This window comes from Littorina saxatilis, linkage group LG2 (assembly GCF_037325665.1).
Source record: "Littorina saxatilis isolate snail1 linkage group LG2, US_GU_Lsax_2.0, whole genome shotgun sequence".
NCBI classification, from domain to species: Eukaryota; Metazoa; Mollusca; class Gastropoda; order Littorinimorpha; family Littorinidae; genus Littorina; species Littorina saxatilis.
Genome location: NC_090246.1, coordinates 526,445 through 549,518, shown reverse-complemented (window position 1 = coordinate 549,518; position 23,074 = coordinate 526,445). Strand labels below are relative to the sequence as shown.

At 42.5% G+C, this 23,074-nt stretch overlaps 1 protein-coding gene and 1 long non-coding RNA gene across 3 annotated transcripts in view; both read right to left on the bottom strand.

Moving 5' to 3' along the window:
- Positions 1-23,074, bottom strand: part of LOC138957423 (uncharacterized) — a 268,397-nt gene that overhangs the window by 157,901 nt on the left and 87,422 nt on the right. The window lies entirely within an intron of this gene.
- Positions 2,346-23,074, bottom strand: part of LOC138957378 (transmembrane 9 superfamily member 3-like) — a 33,319-nt gene continuing 12,590 nt past the window's right edge. Inside the window, exons 7-16 of one of the 2 annotated variants that reach the window (XR_011453014.1) lie at positions 16,084-16,250; positions 15,697-15,791; positions 15,206-15,336; positions 14,702-14,841; positions 14,300-14,368; positions 10,404-10,550; positions 9,967-10,050; positions 9,650-9,726; positions 6,299-8,414; positions 2,346-6,248 (exon numbers count right to left, since the gene is read on the bottom strand). Coding sequence is in view for 1 of the 2 variants with exons in the window: in XM_070328504.1 (XP_070184605.1) it covers positions 8,347-8,414; positions 9,650-9,726; positions 9,967-10,050; positions 10,404-10,550; positions 14,300-14,368; positions 14,702-14,841; positions 15,206-15,336; positions 15,697-15,791; positions 16,084-16,250 (978 nt within the window). In the remaining variant the exon portion in view is untranslated. Of the gene's footprint in view, positions 8,415-9,649; positions 9,727-9,966; positions 10,051-10,403; positions 10,551-14,299; positions 14,369-14,701; positions 14,842-15,205; positions 15,337-15,696; positions 15,792-16,083; positions 16,251-23,074 lie in introns of both variants that reach the window. The other variant, XM_070328504.1, reaches the window with a different exon arrangement.

The window sequence follows — 23,074 nt, the reverse complement described above, 5'->3', positions numbered from 1 at the left end:
GGTTTTGTGACAAGGTCAGTCACGTGTTATTGGCTAGGTTGTCTGAGAGAGACACAAGGGCGGCGCACTTGACACCCAGCGGCAGAAGGGGAAGGATCTAATACACAGTTTCTAGAGTATGATGGTTTTTCACCGAATATTGTATTCGGCACTCTAGGGGAGCTTCCACCGGTTATTTCCTTCACACTGCCACATATTTTGCTGAGGACAAGTCGTCAACATTCCTTCGTCGGCGATGGCTTTCGCATAAGGATTCGACAAGGGGTTCCGGAGGTTTTTGGTCACTGTTGACGAACAGAGGCTGTTCCAGGGAGGAGGCGGACTTTGCTTCCATTGAGAGTACAATCATAGGCTTTTGAGGTAATAAATCATTATTTAACGCTGTTGATGAGTCTGTGTTTTTGGAATGAAATACTCTCTGTTGTTCTTTCCAGGTTAGCGCATAATTTACTCTCTGTGACGCTAAAATACTAATCTGTATATGGTTTTTGCAGATAGGGAGAGAAGGACGGAAAATGACTGTTTTGTTGTTGTAAAAAGTCCGTTTTGTGCAGGCCCACGTGCTCGATGAGATATTTAAAGATGACATGTTTTAAGGTGGTGGGTGAGGGGTAGCTGACATGTTTAGTGCACCGATGCTTTCTGTTTGCAGCCTTCGTTTCGTTTCGTTTTCCTGTAACCGCTGCACGGCTGCCTTTGGCGGGACACTGCTAGCTGCAGACGTTGGAGCTGGGACCTGAGGAAGCTACGCTAACCGGCTAACCAGCGGACCGGCTAACCAGCGAACCGGCTAACCAGCAACCCGGCTAACCAGGATACCGGCTAACCAGCATACAGAAAGAAAGCTAAGTGCACCGTGTCTTACGCACCCCGTTGACCACCGTTGTCTTTTCTTATCTGTGATTTCATTGGAGTAGTGACAACGTGGGGTGTGTGACACCTGCACGAACTAGAGCTTTTCGAACAGAACATTCGCATTTAACTATATTTACACGGGTTCAGCGTGTTACTATAATTTTCTATATACTACTGGCATTTTGTCAGTGATCACGGGTTTTATTACGTGTTGAGAACGTAAAAGGAACATATTTTGAGTGAAGGCTCGAGGGAGGTGGCGAGTTTATACATAAACAGGCGTCTGAAACTTATACTTTTGTTGACTCTATTTAATTGTATGACTGCGAGAGTGGATCGTGGTGTGGTTAGTTAATTAGTAGTAATTAACCGGTTCATAATCACCTTAAGTGATATATTGAAACGTGACAGTGTGCGAGAGAGAGAAAGAGGGTTTTTGTGTGTTTGAGTGTGTGACTGCATGAAGCTCACTGTGTGTGCGAGAGAGAGAGAGAGTTTGAGTGTGTGTGACTGCATGAAGCTCACTGTGTGTGTGCGAGAGAGAGAGAGAGAGAGAGAGAGTTTGTGTGTGTTTGACTGCATGAAGCTCACTGTGTGTGTGCGAGAGAGAGAGAGAGAGAGAGAGAGAGAGAGAGAGAGAGAGAGAGAGAGAGAGTTTGTGTGTGTTTGAGTGTGTGTGACTGCATGAAGCTCACTGTGTGTGCGAGAGAGAGTTTGAGTGTGTGTGACTGCATGAAGCTCACTGTGTGTGCGAGAGAGAGAGTTTGAGTGTGTGTGACTGCATGAAGCTCACTGTGTGTGCGAGAGAGAGAGTTTGAGTGTGTGTGACTGCATGAAGCTCACTGTGTGTGCGAGAGAGAGAGTTTGAGTGTGTGTGACTCAGTGCATGAAGCTCACTGTGTGTGCGAGAGAGAGAGAGTTTGTGTGTGTTTGAGTGTGTGTGACTGCATGAAGCTCACTGTGTGTGTGCGAGAGAGAGAGAGTTTGAGTGTGTGTGACTGCATGAAGCTCACTGTGTGTGCGAGAGAGAGAGAGAGTTTGAGTGTGTGTGACTGCATGAAGCTCACTGTGTGTGTGCGAGAGAGAGAGAGAGTTTGAGTGTGTGTGACTGCATGAAGCTCACTGTGTGTGTGCGAGAGAGAGAGAGAGGGTTTTTGTGTGTTTGAGTGTGTGTGACTGCATGAAGCTCACTGTGTGTGCGAGAGAGAGAGTTTGAGTGTGTGTGACTGCATGAAGCTCACTGTGTGTGTGCGAGAGAGAGAGTTTGAGTGTGTGTGACTGCATGAAGCTCACTGTGTGTGTGCGAGAGAGAGAGAGTTTGAGTGTGTGTGCATGTATGCGAATGTGTGCCGTTGTGCATGCACATTACAGGCTCTTTTGCATCCACAATTACACATAACATTTTTACAAACATAATAAACTGTTATAGCATACCAACCGCACAAAAACAACACCACCTTTGCAATCAAAGACAATATCTGACGAGAGAGAAAGTTTAAAACACTTTGTTTATTTAACTCTCACCACATGATAACCATCTGAGGTTCGCAGTAGACCCAAGTCATGCACGCAAACGATTCAGTCGTTCTTTCATTCGACACAAGCGCTCACTGTTCACAGTGGTGTTTTGTGTGTAACTGCTGCCTGCGTTCTACCGTAGGGCAGTACAAAGGGCATCATATGTATCATTTTCTGTCATCAATTACAGCGTATTATGTACAACTTCATTCTGGGCCACATACACGCACAGCTTTCATCAGTGTAACCCTTGTGTAACATTACAAATATACACAGTAAAGAAACCCTCAACAAAAGCATGGAGGCAGGCTTTCCTTGCAGTGTCAGTTCTTTTCCAAGAACTGGTGTTTTTCCAGCGCTGCTTCTTGCGCAAGCAAAGAAGTAAACCATATTATTTCCAGTCATAATTAGTGACAATATACCACAGACAATCTTTTTTTTATCGTTAAGTAAAAATCTCACAAGCAGACACAAAATTAAAAGACCATGAAGATGAGATGACCTAAACCATTTAAAACTGATATTCTCTCAATAAATCTTGAAAAGAGAAATTTCAGAGCACAAACAAATGATAGTTTCAACGTTCAGTCTTGGGTTAACTCCTAATTGCACAAGCCTTGTAGGGCCAGGGGACATAGAATCAAACAGACTTCAGCAAAACGTTGTACTTGGATTCAAAAGGTTTCTTTCCTGCTACTGGTTAGTCAACAAGCGTATTGCAAATTGTCAAAACTAAACAACTGCAACAATACTTAAAAAGAAAAAGAAAGAAAAAAAGAAGCCAAAATGAGAATGGAATGCAATACCTGACTTGTACAGTAGTATTGTTTTCACAAAGTGAGAAGCAAAGCTTACCAATAAGTGAAATCTTTCTTTCTTTCTTTATTTGGTGTTTAACGTCGTTTTCAACCATGAAGGTTATATCGCGACGGGGAAAGAGGGGAGATGGGATAGAGCCACTTGTCAATTGTTTCTTGTTCACAAAAGCACTAATCAAAAATTTGCTCCAGGGGCTTGCAACGTAGTACAATATATAATTTATATTACCTTACTGGGAGAATGCAAGTTTCCAGTACAAAGGACTTAACATTTCTTACATACTGCTTGACACAAATCTTTACAAAAATTGACTATAGTCTATGCAAGAAACACTTAACAAGGGTAAAAGGAGAAACAGAATCCGTCAGTCGCCTCTTACGACATGCTGGGGAGCATCGGGTAAATTCTTTCTTGTCCCAACCAATATGGGACTCCCCCTAACCCGCGGGGGGTATAAGTGAAATCAAATAGAGAGCAAATGACAATTCATAGTGTATAACAGTCAGTTCAGCTTGGCTACTACTGAAATCAATGCAGAACAAAACACACATGAAACATAATAACTGGACAAATGAAATCACAAATACAGCTCAAATCTTCAGAATTCAAACTGACATTGATGACACTGTCCACACATGCAAAGATCACAGTCACACCCGCTTCATTTAAATACAAGTATGCCTCTCACACGTGACTCGCAGAAACTGCTATTCACAAAGGCAGTTAATATTTCAAGTATGTTCTTTTCTGTTCTTTCTTTATTTGGTGTTTAACGTCGTTTTCAACCACGAAGGTCATATCGCGACGGGGGAAGAGGGGGAGGGGGGGGGGGGGGGGGGGGGGGGGGGGGGGGGAGGAGATGGGATAGAGCCACTTGTTAATAAGCACTAATAAAAAAATTGCTCCAGGGGCTTGCAACGTAGTACAATATATTACCTTACTGGGAGAATGCAAGTTTCCAGTACAAAGGACTTAACATTTCTTACATACGGCTTGACTAAAATCTTTACAAACATTGACTATATTCTATACAAGAAACACTTAACAAGGGTAAAGGGAGAAACAGAATCCGTTTGTCGCCTCTTACGACATGCTGGGGAGCATCGGGTAAATTCTTCCCCCTAACCCGCGGGGGGTTTCAAGTATGTAGACACAACATTTCTTTAGATATCCACATAGAAACCATACATTGTGTGGCATAAAAGAGATCCTTCCCGAGAGTGTTCTTCATAACAATTACTAGCTGGGAGCAACAGCAAAAATAACTGAGGAAAAAAAAGAATTTGTGAACACATGCCCCCACTAACTTTATCCCTTGAAAAGAAGCTACAAACCAAAACTTCAAACCCACCGATTATCAAAGCAAACCCACAGGAAGTTACCATATATGTCTTCCTTTTTTCTCATATTAGTAACCACACTGTAATCATTTCATTACAAACTCATGAATATGTATATATATAATGCAAATTGAATCAAATATCGTACAGAAAAGATATAGCACAATCAATCATGTACACCAAAAAAGTCCACTCAGCCAGTGCAAGACTAATGGTTTAGCAAATACAAGCTTTGTCCAACCAAGACAAGGTGCTAAACTACCCTACACTTTCTACCTGTGCACGAGGAGGATAACTGAAGACAAAACAAAAAGCGACATGTAAAGGGAACTGTGGTGTCTACTGTTGATACAGTGCATTGACACAAACACTTTACATCATTGCAAACTGGGACAAAATGGTCAGTGTGTGTGTGTGTGGGATGAAGGGAGATGGGGGTTACCTATGCTGATAAACAAGGGTTAAGAACTATCCTATATGCTGAACAAAATCTCAAAATAGAGACTGAAGTCATATTTTTCAGACTTACTCTTTTGACAATACAAGTTTCGTCCCTTAGTTACTCTGAAAAACTGTCAGGGGAATGGGGGAGGGGAATGGGGGTGGGGAAGGGGAATAGGAAGGGGAAGCATCATGTCAATCATTTCCATGGGAATTGCTGAACGCAGAATAGACCCAGTCACTCGTTCATGCCTACCACCTTCACCATTCAGGGAAGTTGAAGACAAGTGATATTTTTTGAAAACAGATAATTTGGACAATTCAAATCTGTTCTTACTGATCATTCTTTAACACACATTTTATGTAAGGCAGTAAAGCTGACCAGAGGAAACACAATCCTGCAATGGTCAGTAATGTCCTCCCAAAACACACTCAAGACCCATTTATTTTCAACATTATAACTCAATTTGATGCTTTTACGTCAGAACCATATTCAAATGTACCCAGACCTAGTTCTGATAGACTTACATACACACAAACAATCAAGATTTGCTCATGTACACACTTAAGACAGAAACAAAAACAGAGAGAGAGAGAGAGAGCTGCAAAAACACACTTGGTCAAAAACTCATGCAGTAACCAGTAATGCACTAGGCAATTTAAAAATCGTTATTTCTTCACATATTTGAATCCCCACGAAGAGGAACCGATTGCACTTTGTTACACCAACAAGTTCAATCAAGTCTGTAACACATGAATTCCTTTATACTCAACAAGAAACCAGTTAAATAAAAGGTCAAATGTGTCATCAACATGTATGTATGTATGACAAGTTGCCAATCATTTTTTATGTTTTGAGAATTCTACCAGTAAAATACTGGACATTTCTGGTTACTGCGATCGATACAGCATTAGAAATTGAAGTCATCCTTTCAAGCCTTACAAAATACTTGCTTTCATAGCTGCATGCAACCATTTATGTTTGCACTCATCTCAACCTTTGATAAACAATTTGCAGATTCCAATCCCATACATCAGCATAAAGGAATTCCGTAAACACAGTTAACGCAAAAGAAATCAGACTTGTTGGCTGATGACAATAAGCAACAAAGAAATGAACACCAAGTAAAAGCTACAATGTTTGTGATATATATTCAACAGATTTGAAAAATGTGTGGTCAGGAAAGTCAGATTAAAGTCTGCAAAGCATTAACAAAACAAAGTGTCCCTGCCGATGCTTATCACCTGTAATGACCCATCGAACAGTGTACAGACCTTACAGCTCAGACCAGTTATACATCCTTCACAGTGAACAGTGTACAGACCTTACAGCTCAGACCAGTTATACATCCTTCACAGTGAAAGTTACACGTAACAGTGTACAGACCTTACAGCTCAGACCAGTTATACATCCTTCACAGTGAAAGTTACACGTAACAGTGTACAGACCTTACAGCTCAGACCAGTTATACATCCTTCACAGTGAAAGTTACACGTAACAGTGTACAGACCTTACAGCTCAGACCAGTTATACATCCTTCACAGTGAAAGTTACACGTAACAGTGTGTGAACGACACTAAACTGAAAATCCAAGAGAGACAACTCTTGAGCAGCTAACTCTGCGTCATCTGAAACACTCCAAAGTTTGAAAAGGTAAGAGTGATAGATAATGCAATACACAGCATTCTGAATCTGACAAACATATGTTTAAGACAGAAAGAAAGGAACCAACTTCCATATATTTGTCATCAGTCCCGTTAAAAACGATGGTAAAGCTGGTCATATAGGAGACCAAGAACAACATAAACACTCAACCGTTTCGCACACAACCAGACAAAAAATAAAGATAAAAAAAAAGGCCCCCACCTCCCCAAAGAAAACTCATATCACAGGCCTACTTGATTTCCCCAAGCAAGCCAAAAGACAAACACTACGAGCATGATCTGTTGCGAAATTTTGATGAAATGCTGGGCGAAGAACTCGTACCTCCATCCCACAACATAATAGGGATGGGGTTTGGGTTACGTGCATTTGAATCCATTTGAATATGTATGACTACAATTTCACTGTAAATATTTCTTCAAAAGAAAAGAGGATAAGTCTCAAGGTCAAATATGTCATCAACATGTATGTATGTATGACATGTTGCCTATCATTTTTTATGTTTTGAGAATTCTACCAGTAAAATACTGGACATTTCTGGTTACTGCGATCGATCTAAAAAAACCTTCAGACACAAAAAAATAGATTTTCTGAAGCAATCTCCTGATATAGCTCCCTGTGAGACTTACCAAACGGATCTCAAAATGTTCACTCTTCTTTCAGTACATGACATTACTTATGCAGGGTTAATTCGGGAGATAGCCTTTTCTACAAATTGGAACATAACATTTCTATAAAACAAAGCTCAACGTCATATGGTCCAATCTGAAAAATGAACCAGCGGATTTGTCTCCTCTTCTTGGATCGTATGTTCTCCAGCAATGTAGCCCACAAAGCCAACCAACCATACAGTGCCCAGCAATGTAGCCCACAAAGCCAACCAACCACACAGTGCCCAGCAATGTAGCCCACAAAGCCAACCAACCATACAGTGCCCAGCAATGTCTGTGGGAACACAAGGCGTATACACATCAGCTCACAAGTTAAGTGCCCTCCACATTACAATTCTCTTCACCATAGGGACTGCTACCTGCAGTAAGTTGGGGGGAATTCTCCACTACCTTTCATCACAAAACTTCTCAAGGCCTAGTACAGCAATTGCCTATCCATTTTTCAATCTGGTCTTCCTTGACAAGTACGAATCCCTTTCTTACCAAAAATGCTAACTGGTCAAACCAAGCCAAATTCACAATGGCCACACAACATCTACCAGGAACAATCAAGTCAAATGAAACAGCAGCCAGTATGTTGACCAGTTGCCAATTTCATTTCCAGTAATGACAGATTTTCAAGGGTAATCAATATCTGGTTTATGCGATCCTTGCTTGTACTAATCAGCCTGCAAACATTCCATCCTTGTTGAGATTTTGCACGTTCCAACATCACTTTGATTCATACATTAACACACAGTACTGAGAGAGAGAAAAAAAAAGAAAAAAAAAAGAAATGGGACCAGAAGCAAAAGAAAATAAAGAAAAAATAAAAAAATAAAATAAAATGAAAACCATGCAGTAGCAAATATAGTACTTTGGCCTCTGCAACTTCCTGAACATCAACCTGGTCACACATTTTTTTTCAGTAACAGACAGACTGCGTTCTGTCAGAAAAATACATCTTCAGAAGTTGTATCTGTAACGGTGTGGTAGTCCCTTCATCTGTAGTGAGCTTTCTTCTCCGTTCTCTTGCTTAGGAGATCAGCAGCAAGGTGAATTAGTCAATCTTTACTGTGGAGTAGATCTTCCTCACGAACGTGCTGGTGCCAGCATAGCCGATTGTTCCTGTCATGAGGAAAGATAAGACGTGGTTAAAATAACAACACTGTATGCACAGCTTGAGAGAGAGGGGGAGAGAAAGAGAGAGCAGGATTATCAAGTAGACCAGCGTATTTTGACAGAGTATTGCCAAACACATCCAGTCTCACAAGATGCAAGTATCAAGTACGTTTACATGTGAAGTCACTTAGTTTTCTTTCTTTTTCTTTGAAAGCTAAAGAACTGAAATTACCTCCATCATAAAAGTGTGTTCATCAAAACACTGCTGTTTACAAAACGATCAAGAAAATCTGAAACAGAGTTGTTTCCTTGTTGCAGGCAACGTCAGTGTTTTTCATGAAAAGGTAGTTTCATTGCAGACAGAAATGATAACTGCACCTACTTCATTATTAATTATTATTAATTGATTCTGTGCACTTAAAAGACCGTCGGTCAATATATTTCTGAATGTATTGTTTTGTCAATAACAAAGTTAACGTTCCAACAACCTGCCTTTCTTGTTTTTTTATTCTGAATTTTGGAACGTTGGCAGTCTCTTTGTTTTTGGATTTGCACCTACTGAAACTCATTGACTGCAGATGCCAAAATATATACTGAAAGGCATAAATTCTGCAAATAGTGCATTGAACGATTTTGCTCTCAAACGAAAATCAGATTGAACCTGTAATTTGTAGTTGACATCTTGAGTGTCGGAGCAAATGTTTCACGCTGTCAGCGTGCGCTTTGCAGTATTGCTGATCCAACCACAGCTCACTGTGATAATAAAGACAATGGGCTGAACGGGAGACAATAACGTAAAAAAGATAGTGTATGGCCCTATTAAATGCAACTGGCTGTTTGGCTGTATCAGATATCGCAATCATGCCCACGACTTGATGAAGGAGAGAGACAGCAAGCGATTGGGATGCTTACAGCTGGCCAAAGCATTGAACGTGATGTGTGTTCTAAACGTTTTCCGAAATCATTGCGCTTGGACTCAGTCACTTTTTTTGAAAAATTGTCATTTCATGATGTTCAATTAAAAATCAATAAAGCGAAGGTTTATAAACACTAAAATGCCCAATAAATAAAATATTCAAACATTGAAAACATTCACCACTGAGTTGATTTTTTGTGATTTTTTAAAGTTCAGCTTGCGGAATTTATGCCTCTTGGTATATATTACATGAAGGTCCAAGATTGGCTCACAAAATATTATAAACTCAGAAAATATGTGAGAAATTCAGACAAAGGTTACTCACCACACATGACACCCAAGGCTAAACTGAAGAGAGCCATGTAACCAAAATAGAACGTTGTTTGAAACAGTCCATACATTCTGAAATAGACATTGCAAGGCGTTGAAAAAAGATGACAAATAATAAAGTGACAACAAAAAGTGTCAGTGATGAGTTCATTCATGAAAGTTTGTGTACCAGACAAACACAGCTACTAAATGTCATTCCACATGAAAGCACTTTTAACTTCCAACCACACTTAACGCGTAAAACACATCAAACCATTTGTAACAGATTCACAGTGACAGTAATGAGATCAACAGAAAAGATATGTGACTTACTTTGTTTTGAAGAAGAAATAGTAGAAAGAATACATGTAGACATAGACGGCAGTGGAAGCAGCAGCCAGGAAGCTTGTCCATTGCCTGAAATGACACAAATAATTGTATGATCATATTCTGACAAACTTGCTTTGTGGTGAAATGCACACATAAAAACAATCATCCCAATAACCAACGCGCACACACACACACACAGAGGAAAAGATTTAAACTTCCATTATTTAATAAGCAGCTCAGGACCTCACAACACTAACATAAGCATTAGTCATTAAAGACACAGGCAACACCCACTACTTTTAGTCCTCTGCGTTTAGCTAGGAGTAGCTGCAGACGATGGCGACACACTCATGGGACTAGTCGCTCAAACAGCCAGCCATGCAGGACATAAGATGACTGTAATGTCAGACGTAATCTCTAGAGACAGAGACAAGACCCACCATCTGTAGTCCTCTGCGTTTAGCAAGAAGTAGGTGCAGACGATGGTGACACAGACGGTGACGATGGTCAGGATGATGAACACCAGCAACATGAAGCCGTACACGTAGTAGATCTTGTAGGCCCAGAACGAGGTGAAGATAAAGTACCTGGACACAGAATGGTTTAATTAAAATGATGAAAACCAGCAACATGAAGCCGTACACATAGTAGATCTTGTAGGCCCAGAACGATGTGAAAATTTACTTTACTTTATTTGGTGTTTAACGTCGTTTTCAACCGTTCAAGGTTATATCCCGACGGGGAAAGGGGGATGGGGGGGGGGGGGGGGGGGGGGGGGGAATGGGATAGAGCCACTTGTTAATTGTTTCTTGTTCACGAAAGCACTAATAAAACAAGAAGGGCAAAGCCCATACGACTCACATGCTTGACCTTCTGCTTTACACATTTTTCCTACCAAAATACATGTGACCTTGACCCAAGGTCATCCAAGGTCATGCAACACAAAGCTGTTAATTCAAGACATAGGAAGTACAATGGTGCTTATTGGCTCTTTCTACCATGAGATATGGTCACTTTTAGTGGTTCACTACCTTATTTTGGTCACATTTCATAAGGGTCAAAGTGACCTTGATCATATGGGACCAAATGTGTCTCATGATGAAAGCATAACATGTGCCCCACATAATTTTTAAGTTTGAAACAGTTATCTTCCATAGTTCAGGGTCAAGGTCACTTCAAAATATGTATACAATCCAACTTTGAAGAGCTCCTGTGACCTTGACCTTGAAGCAAGGTAAACCAAACTGGTATCAAAAGATGGGGCTTACTTGCCCTATATATCATATATAGGTGAGGTATTCAATCTCAAAAACTTCAGAGAAAATGGGAAAAATGTGAAAAATACCTGTTTTTTAGACAACATTTATGGCCCCTGCGACCTTGACCTTGAAGCAAGGTCAAGATGCTATGTATGTTTTTTGGGGCCTTGTCATCATACACCATCTTGCCAAATTTGGTACTGATAGACTGAATAGTGTCCAAGAAATATTCAACGTTAAAGTTTTCCGGCCGGACGGACGACTCGGGTGAGTACATACTCACTTTTGCTTCGCATGTGAGTCAAAAATTGCTCCAGGGGCTTGCAACGTAGTACAATATATGACCTTACTGGGAGAATGCAAAATAAAGTACCTGAACACACATTGGTTTCGTTAAAACACTGCCTTTTACTTCAAATGTTGCCTCAGTTAAGACCGTCCTTACTTGAGTCCAACATTGACCAAACGAAGACTTCACAAAGTTTTTTCAACCAAAAATTCAGTGCAGCGATCTTTGTGAAGTACACTCCGCGAAGTCGAATTAGCCCAATTAGTATCAGGCTTTACCTACCTTACGTAAGTCAGCAGACAATGGTGGTTTTGGAACATCTTTATAAGGGTGTTTGTTGCACTGTCATTTTATTTCTTGGGCATTAGGTTCAGTACATGTACATCTTATGCACTTACGACCAACCAAACATTTTACTGACTACCACACGACAATCTAAGCTTGTAACCTTGAACTTACCTTCAAGAAAGCATAACAAAATGTTAATTCTGTCAAGAATATTCTGTGTACCGTAAAAGTCGACCTATAAGCCGCGACTTTTTTTCCTAAATGGACCCCTGCGGCTTATAAGGCGGTGCGGCTTATGAATGACTTTTTCTGAATCAGTGGCGTGTATCCGACTTCGCTCAGTGACCTAGTTTCCGGAAGTTGGATCGCCGCTGTGTAATGGCCTTGAATCAGCTGTGTTTACCTCAATTCACTCACTCACCTTCTTTCCGGAAGTTTGAAGCATGACAATGACTTACACTCACACAGTAATGGGTTGGAATACACCGGTTTTGATCGATCACTTCGCATTGCTACTACAGAGAACAGCAACACGCACATCTCCTAAAACAAAGCAACGTACAACCACGATGCCGAAAACACGGAGGCAGGCCTATGATGCAGCCTACAAACTTGCAGCCATAGACTTGGCTGTTGAAAAAGGCAATCGCGCTGCTGCTCAACAAATCGGCGTCAATGAAAGCATGATTAGGCGTTGGCGAAAGCAACGAGGCGAACTTGTGAAATGCAAGAAATCCACAAAAGCATTCCGTGGTTGCAAGGCACGCTGGCCACAATTAGAAAACGAAATGGAGGACTGGGTCAACACACAACGTGCGGATGGTCGCGGTGTTTCAACTGTTCAGCTTCGTCTGAAAGCACGCACCATTGCAACACGTCTGAAGAAAGACGACTTCAAAGGCGGTCAATCTTGGTGTTGCCGATTTTTGAGGCGCAAAGGTCTGTCACTGCGTGCACGTACAACTTTGTGCCAACAGCTGCCGCCAGACTTCCAGGAGAAAATGATGTCATTTCGAAACTACGCACAAGAGCAGGTAGCTGAGAATCTGATTGGCCCACAGAACATAATAAATATGGATGAGGTTCTTTTGACCTTCCATTGACACGCACAGTAAACAAAAAGGGCGAGTCTTCTGTGGCACTGAAAACAACGGGACATGAAAACAACGGGACATGAAAAAACACACTTCACCTGTGTTTTGTCGTGCACGGCTTCGGGTGAAAAGCTTCCGCCGATGGTGATTTTCAAGCGAATCACAATGCCGAAAGAAAAGTTTCCGAAGGGGATCGTCGTGCAGGTTAACAAGAAGGGGTGGATGGCTGAGAAGATGATGGACACCTGGCTGACAGAATGCTATGGGAAAAGGCCAGGGGGTTTCTTCCGTCGCACTAAAGCTCTGTTAGTCATGGACAGCATGCGTGCACACATCACTGAGAAGGTCAAAAAGTCAGTCACTGCCACCAACTCCATCATCGCTATCATCCCGGGTGGCACAACAAAGTACCTGCAACCCCTCGATATCAGTGTGAACCGGCCCTTCAAAGTGGTGATGAGGGATGAGTGGGAGAGGTGGATGGTGGATGGCGAGAAATCATTCACAAAGACTGGCCGCATGCGTAGAGCAACCTTTGCAGATGTGTGCCAGTGGGTCCTGAAAGCTTGGGATGCTGTCAAAAAGTCAACGATCATCAACGGCTTCAGAAAGGCTGAGATCATCACTGGAGCAGACGACGCGACAGACAACACGACAGCCACTGACAGTGGGGCCGAGAGTGACACTTCCGGTGACTCTGTGCCAGAAGCCATTCTGAACTTGTTCATCTCCGACACTGAGGAGTCCGACTTCAGCGGATTTTCAGCATCAGATGTTGAGTGATTTACAGAACTAACTACAGGTGCTGTGTGCAGGACGAGAGGACAGTTTGATAGTCCAGAGTTCTGTGAATCACTCAACATCTGATGCTGAAAGTAAAGTGCAAAACTGACAAGTTAGCCGGTTCGTTTTTGTGTGTGTGTGTTTTTTTTTCGTTGACTTTCGATGTTTCTTGACTTGAACTTTGCTTCTAGGCGCGGCTTGTGTATGGATTTTTCTGTTGTTTTTTTTAAATTGGGGGGTGCGGCTTATACCCAGGTGCGTCTTATAGGTCGACTTTTACGGTAATCACTTTTTGTCTCTCTAGAAAATCTAACACAAACCAAATGATCCCACTGAAGTTAAAATAAGAAAAATATGTTTGACTTGCAGTAGGTATGAAAAGTGGGGCCTCCTCGTTACAAATGTGAAGTACATCTCAAGCCACTCACATTTCAATGAAGATGTGAAGTACATCTCAAGCCACTCACATTTCAATGAAGATGTGAAGTACATCTCAAGCCACTCACATTTCAATGAAGATGTGAAGTACATCTCAAGCCACTCACATTTCAATGAAGATGTGAAGTACATCTCAAGCCACTCACATTTCAATGAAGATGTGAAGTACATCTCAAGCCACTCACATTTCAATGAAGATGGAGCCAAAGGGCAAGATTCCACCCAGCACCACGATGACAGAGGGCTCCATGAACCTGCACACCAAAACACAGGGTCACCTCTACAACTTGCTTGTTACCATCCCATTTTACATGCTATATATCACATGCACACACACACATGCTTTTTCGCTATGTCTGCCACATTGTGGTTAAATACCAGTGACAAGTATGACCAAAAGAACAAGCAGGTATTTTTTACCTCCCAGCATCTGAACCTGCTATTTTCTTAATGACTTTCACTCCACACCTTTCACAAAGGAGCACATAAAAGCCTAAAAGAACATATATTTCCTGCTATGTGCCCAACTGCCTAACATAACGTACATTTTCTGCTATGTGCCAGACTACCATACGCTCAATGCTCACCACTTCTTCTCTGGGATGGGTCGAGGGACGGCATTGATGCGGCAGGGGTAGTTTGGCGTGCCGGCCAGGTTGCGTCCTAGAACCGTTCCCACCAGGTTGAGAGGCAGAATGACGAAGATGCAGATGCAGGTCACTGCCACCTGCACACAACAAAACACTCAAGACTTTTTTCAACCTGAATCAACAAAACAGTGTGTGCTTTTTTCAACCTGAATCAAAGCATCCTTTCATATTTGGGATCCAGTCACACCGTTTTTTCTTGGAAGAATCTTATGCTGTTAGCATATTGCACTGTGTTTAACCATTCTGGACAAAGGTTACTGACAGTCTGAACATACTGTTCACCAATAACGCAGTACAGTTCTATCACATTCACTTTGTGTAGTGCTAGAGTCCCAGGACCTCAACAGTTTTAATTACAGCAGAGGAAGAATAGCATTCCCACAACACTGTCGAGAATGTTGTGACAAAAGGCTTTGACTACGCTATTCCCATGGATCTTACCATGGTGCCAAAGGGGATGGCGCGCGAGGCGTGGTAGTAGATGGCGATGAAGTTGATGAAGAAGGCCATGCCACACACCACACTGGGCATCAGGAAGGCACTCAACAACATCTGACGGATCCACACTTTACCTGGTAGAAAACATCATGCATACACTTGGTGAAATACGTGAGATTTTCAGGCATGTAAAAGCAGTAACTTTTTTCCCCTAAATCAAAACTTTTTCTGACATCTTGGAGATAATTCGATCAGTACTTAAAGTGCTATCAAACACACATCAAAATCAATTTCTTGAGAACAACCCAAACCTTGTTATCATTTTGGCATTTTACTAGCCAAAATATGAACCACAAAGGGAATGAAATTGGCCAACAGTGAGATGTATTGACTGATACTTCATCTTACTTCTTTTATCAGAATTGGCTCAACTGGATGCTACGACAGACCACCAGCTGTTAGTGCTACGGGAGACAGGTTTAAATGCCACTGACCTCCCATGCGAGCGTAGAGACTTCCTCCAAAGTAGCCATTGACGGGCGCCGTGGCAGCATAGACAAAGATGGCTGTGCTCAGCACTGAGCCCCTCCTGCAAAATTGAAAATCAGGAAAACATCAGAACTATGGTCAGAATCACACAAACTCCTATGAATAATCTACAAACACATTCTTAAGTGTTTTTATTTCATCTCAAATGTTGCCAAAAGCAAACACACATACAGTGGAACCCCCCTTACAAATTTACAAAGCTCATGCAGAGAAAATAAGTAAAAGGTAGGGAGTCAGTCAATTTAGAGGTTATGAAAATTAAAATCACAACTGGGAGGGGGAGTCTTAAGGGGAAGGGGGGCAGTGTGTGTACAGAGGTTAGCCCTACTCACTCGGTGTAGAGCTCTCCAATGATGGCGAAGCAGATGACACACAGGGAGACGATGGAGATGTGGTAGCCAGTACCCACGAAAGCGGAGAAGAGCATGGCATGGGACGCCGGTCTAAACACATCGCCGTGAACCTGCTTCCACCCATACTCATCACCCAGGTCTTTCTCCTGAAACACACCACAGTAATCATTGCTAATCAGTTCTGGCTGAACCAAGACTCAGTCATGACAGAAGACTGTCCAAGGAACTAACACACAAGATCCACAAAACATTTATAAAGATCAGGTGTATCTTTCTTTTAATCAGTTATAGGGAGGCTCACGCTCTCCGCGGACCCGGCAGTCAAGCAGAGAGTGCAAAGAGCTGTTTTCAACTCAAAATTGTGCTTATTTGAATTTTTATTAAAAACAAATAAAGTATGAATGCTCTTGAGTATAGTCATCTTAGTACACTCATCTAAGTTTGATGTGAAAAAAATGTGTTTACATAGTTGTATTTGGATGTGTTTGTTTGTTTGTTTAACACCCAGCCGACCACGAAGGGCCATATCAGGGCGGTGCTGCTTTGACATATAACGTGCGCCACACACAAGACAGAAGTCGCAGCACAGGCTTCATGTCTCACCCAGTCACATTATTCTGACACCGGACCAACCAGTCCTAGCACTAACCCCATAATGCCAGACGCCAGGCGGAGCAGCCACTAGATTGCCAATTTTAAAGTCTTAGGTATGACCCGGCCGGGGTTCGAACCCACGACCTCCCGATCACGGGGCGGACGCCTTACCACCAGGCCAACTGTGCCGGTATTTGGATGCGTAAAATGCCCCAAAGCGTCGCGCGCCTGCGTCGGACTTTAGCGCTGACTGGCTGTGCAGCGATTTCGCCTCAAGCCACGGCTTTGTTCTAAATCGGTCCCGAAACAACCCTGTTTTTGGTTGGTTCGGCCTTGCAAACTATAAATTATTCACCAATGAAACTTGGCGGAAGTAAAGATCTCCTCTCTGTTTATGTCATATCAAGCGCAGAACAAATGGGAAGCACTGTATACACATCACACACAAACCATTTTCAAACGAAGAGGTCACAGTCGTTCCATTCATTGATCTAAGTTCATCGCATCGCATATGATCGTCAACATCTTGAATTTTCTTGTGCCAAAGTTTCTCATTTGTAATCGAAGCGTTTTTTTATGCCGAGCGTTTTTAAGACGAGAATTTGAGCGTCGAATCGCACTCCTGACAAAGCCGAGTGGAGACTGAGTTGCTGTGTTCCACGCTGCAGAATGTCTTATGGCGGGCGAGTCAACTAACTGCTGTGGGGGCGTCGATTGGGTATGTAATTTGATCTGAACTGTTTCTCTGTCGAAATGTGCATTAGTTTTAAATGAAAATCAAATCATAACTAAGTTCTAGTGTTTCAAGCTAACGAAAGTTAAATTGTGTTTGTAAATCGGCTTAGATGCAACATATTCGATTTTCATGTGGAGATCGTCATCCCCGGTATTTGGGCGATACCACTGTCGGACAATCCCTGAGGTTTCGCTGATCGAGCTTTGTTTTGTTTTTTAAAGTAAGCTTAAAGGAAACGCATCCTGAATCTCATTAAACATAAGATTGATGAGATATTTACAATAAATCTGTAATTTTGATCTTTTGTTCTGGATGGTAACAAATTATAATAGATCAGAGCGACACTTCAGGAATGAAACATGGCCGTAAGTGCGACTGAATGACAGACAGGAGAAATGCATACATACTACTGTGCCAGTTTTGTTTGCTGAATATGAATCATGATGACTGGAGCTCTCAGCTGATTTAAATTGTTGTTACTATTGGTGAATTTGTAAATCAAGGATCAACTCCTGTTCTTTTTGGAATACCACCATACATCTTTTCACTGTAGTATGTGAATTATTTACAAAGAAAGACAAAATGTTTTGTTTCTATTAATATTTTTTAGGCTTGAATATATTGGTTGTTTTATGTTTTATGTTATTTTGTTTTTCAGATTGTTTGCATCCCTGATCCGAAGGCTGTTGGACCCAAGTTTTCACTTGTACCTGGAACCTCTCTTCTCAGCGGCTGCTTGACAACGGAATCGGGACCACTGGGGAGGGATGCTGGCACACTGCGAGACATCACGAATGGGGACTTCATCTCTCTCACGGTCTTGGCTGAGAATGTTGGAGAAGTGTGGAAAGGTTACTCTTCCGGACGACTCCTGACTTAGTCGCTACTTCGAAGTTCTTCACTTCTGGCTGATGAAGTTCACCACGCAGGCGTTCAACTCCAGGTCCCCACCTTCCGTGCAAGCAAAGTGTGGGCGTGTGAGAAAGGATTACTTCAAGCTTGTGAGCTAGTAAAACTGTCGACTGACTGAAAAGAACTGCTCGACCTTGTTTGACTTTCTGTGCCAGGCCTTTTAGTGTGGAAACTTGACGTCTCGTCAAAATGCAGCAGTGATAGTGTGTGCTCTGAACAAGATGGAATAGTGACTGTTCCAGAGAAGCCAGCCCCTACAGCCACCCCTGCTCCTTGTGTTTCTCCCCAAATGATAATTGTCATAATGCCACTTATGACTTTTTGTGCGCTGTGATTAAGCTGCACATACTGTATGTTATTGAAAGTTCTAATGTACTTCATGATGGAGGTGTTATCCTTCTGTGATTTGAAAACAATGCACTGGTTGTGCTGCTAAATTGAGTTGACAGATCCGCCGATTGATTTAAAAAAAAAAAAAGTAATTCTTTTTTAAAAGACTTATTTGGTTACTTTATTCTTTTAGTTTGGTCCATATAACAAATAGTCTCCTTGTGACTTGCCATTGGTGTCTCTGCTTTGAAGAATTTTTTTTTTAAATGGTTTTTGGACGAATTTTTATGTGACGTAATATTTACTTTTTCCTTATTCTAACTAAAATTGACTTTTTTCCCCCATCAAATCTGATTGAATATGGTTTAACTATCAAGAGCAGCCAATTTTCTTTAATTTGATATATTATAAGTTTATATTAAGTGAATAAATTATGTTAGAGTGAAGATCTGCATATCTGAGAAACAAGAGTATTCATATGATGTCGGCCATTTTTTTTATTTGGCTAAATTGACTTCATTAACTATTTTTTTCGCAAGTAAATTCTATATACATGCATTTTAACATTCAATAAGTACAATGAATAAAATATAGCGTCACATAGCCATAGTGAAAGGTCACATTTTTGGGGGGGGATTTCTCACTTGGATTTCCTGGAAGGATTTCATGCCAGAAGTCAAAGTCCACTTGTTTGCCATCTGAGCTCCTGCATTTTTTTCAGATATATCACACTTTATAGGCGGATTTTCCTTCTTTGCACCCTATATTTAACTTTTGGGGGTAGGGTTAGTCAGAAGCTCACAACAGCCACACAAATGATTTAATTTATAATGTTTTTATATTGTCAGTAAGGCAGTATATCAGTGTTGTCATATAGTGAGTTTTTTTGTTTCATTATGCTTTTCATTGTGTTTTCCACATACGCTTCCGGTAAGCAAATGTTCCCTCTTTGGGCCCTATGTTTGACCTCTCGGGGCAGGGCTAGAATTAGCATCATATAATCCATAATAATATCAATAACCATTTGGTTTTGTTTCAATGTGGAAGCTGTAAGTTATTCTTATTGTGATAAACAATTATTTTCAGCATATGGCATTTTATTGTGATGTGGATTTGCATAGCCGCAGATACATCTTTATCGAGTCGGCTCTGCACTTTGATTTCTAAGGATGGGGATGTTTTTCTGTTTTTTTAATAGAAAATCTAAACTCATCATCATACTTGTATTACGTTTTGGTAATATAGTATTTTGTCCCCTAATGAGCAGTAGGAACTTCCCCCTCAACACAACACCTCTCTTCAACTCGCAGGAGATTTTTTTTGCAGATCATACTTCTTTCGTCTGATGCACTGAAGATATAATACATCAGAATGAGTGACGAACGACCAGTATCTTTCAAGCGCAAGAAAAAGCCAAGACGGACAGAAACTGCACAAAAGGTGTGTATCATCCACTGCCCTGAGGTCAGGTTTGACCCAGCAGTGAAGCCAATTAGTCAGCAGACAAAAGAGAAACTTATGGAATGTTGCCGCCTGCGTAGGACAGCAGGACTTGATTCAAAATGTGCAGTGGTCCTGGATGCGTTCCCTGACATACTTGATGATACTCTTCATGTGTTTCATAGACGCTGCTACCAGTCATTCACAAACTTGAAGTATTTGAGAAAGAGAAGTCATGATGACCAGCAAAGCAGCCCTGAGGATGTGAGTGATGATAGCGACACAGATCAGCCCTCAACATCCTGGAAAAAACGACGTAAAATGGGAGACTCTACCAGAACGCTTTTTCCTCGTGACTGGTGCATAATCTGTGACCAAAAGTACAAGAGGGCACGAAGTGGCAACAGGGCCGGACTACCGGGGGGGGGGGGGGGGGGGGGGGGGGGGGTTGGGCAAACCCCCCCCCCCCCCCCCCAGCCTAAACATGTACCTCACTTATTTAACAACAATATATTATTGTTTATTTTATGCCGTTTCATGCAAGGAGCGACGATTTTCCTATCTCAGAATATGACCTACCCTTCAGCTTTAGGGGGCAAAGCCCCTGACCCCTACAAGGGGCAGAGGAACATCCCCCTGGACCACCACTGGCAAAAAAAAAACCTCCTCTTTGCCTAGTCCGGCCCTGTGGCAAGGCACATCTTGAGAAACTTGTGAGATGTGAATCAAAGTCTGCCGAGGAGGCTATCAAGGCGGCAGCAAGTGAGAAACAAGATGTTGAACTAATGGCACGAGTGCAGGTGGATCTCTTGGCAAGAGAAGCATACTTCCATGAGTCATGCCGACGTGATCTTGTGCGCAGTCGTAAGAGGCATGAACAGCGAGAGGCAACTTCCAAAGAACATATGAAGGCATGCTCAGATGCTTTTCAGTACATCTGCAACTACATTGAAGATGCAATCATCAACAGGCACCACGTTGAACGTATGACCATGCTGCGGGAGAGATACTGCACCTATATGCAGGACAAACACCCTGACATGACGTTTACAACCCTGATTTCCAAACTCATCACCTGAAGAAGAAAATTGTTGGCCATTTTGGTGAGAGTCTGAAATTTTGGAGGCCAAATTTTTGGAGTGAGCTTGTCTATTCCTCAGAGTTGCTAGTTGGGCAGGCTGTTGAACAAGCCTTTGAGGCGGCAGCATCTGATAAGAGGAGACTAGAAGAGGCTGCCCATATCTTGAGGCGTTTGATCATCCAGGCATACCGCTCAGCAGAAGAATGTCCCTGGCCACCACCGGTCTCATTCATTGCATCCCAGAAGATCCTGCCACCTCCAGTCCTGCTGAATTTCTTGAAGGTCATGCTTTCTGGGCGAAAAGAAACCTCACACAGAAAGGAGAGGATCGGGCTGTCAATAGCTCAGGACATCTGCTATGCCGTATCGAACAACGAGTGGAAAATGCCCAAACACATTGTACTCGCAACAGCAGTCAGACATCTGACAGGAAGTGCAGAGTTGCTCAGCATGCTGAATCGTTTCGGGCACTGTATATCCCACGGAGGCGTACTGCAGATGGAAACTGCCGTGTGTCACCAGATCATGCAAAACAGCAGCCTGCTGCCAACTACCATTCGTCCAGAGAACAATGTTGTGACCCACTTCTGTTGGGATAATTTTGACTTGCAGGAAGAAACAGTTTCGAGATCTGGTACAACACATTCCGCACACGGCATTATCATTCAGGAGGTCTCTGAATCAGTCCCACCTACAGGAGATGCGCGTCCTGAGCAAAGCCGTGACAGTGTTGAGTTCAGCCCTGAAGATCTCCCTCCTTGCTATGCAAAGCAGAAAGTGGAGCCTAAGCTCACCTTGGTGGACACAACTATTTCTGTGCCAGAAGTTGTGACTCACGCTTCACTCTCTGACTTTCTCTGGATCCTTGCTCGGCGTAAGTGTGCGGATGACCAGCACATTCCAGGATGGGCAGGATGGATATCACTAACTGGGAGAGAAGTGCAAGCCATACAAGAGCAGTCCGTTGTTGACTACATGCCTCCAGTCCTCCATCCAGTCACTGACAACGCGACAGTTCAGCACATTCTTCATCTGTCACAGTGCGCAACCAAAGAAGTGGACCAGGAGTGGACCTTGGTCACGTTCGACTTGGCAGTGGCAAAGAAAGCCTACATGATTGTTTGGCAAGATCAACGCTTCAACAATTGGTGGTCCGCCTTCAGGTTTTCCACCTCATGTGCTCATTCCTGAATGCCAGGTCCTATTCGCAGAGGGTGGAAGGCTGGAGAGGGAGGGGCTCTGGAGATTGAGTGGTGTGCATCAGACATCTTGCCAGTTGAACTGGTCGACATCCTCAGCAGCTCGTAGTGAGGATGATCAGCATCTGGACTGATCAGTGAATGGGTTAGCACTACTAGCGGATGTTTTGATGGAACTGGACCAGTATTTGTGTGACTTCTGTACATTGCTGTCCTACTTGTTTTTCAGCAACAGATGGTCTGAAACTGCTGACCAATCATTGCAACTCAGAACTTTAATGATGTGTATTTTTTGCAAAACTGCATATAGCATTGTACCGGCACGGTTGGCCTAGTGGTAAGGCGTCCGCCCCGTGATCGGGAGGTCGTGGGTTCGAACCCCGGCCGGGTCATACCTAAGACTTTAAAATTGGCAATCTAGTAGCTGCTCCGCCTGGCGTCTGGCATTATGGGGTTAGTGCTAGGACTTGTTGGTCCGGTGTCAGAATAATGTCACTGGGTGAGACATGAAGCCTGTGCTGCGACTTCTGTCTTGTGTGTGGAACACGTTATATGTCAAAGCAGCACCGCCCTGATATGGCCCTTCGTGGTCGGCTGGGCGTTAAGCAAACAAACAAACAAACAAACAAACAAATATAGCATTGTTCCTAATCACATGCAAATCCAAAAAAAGAGTAG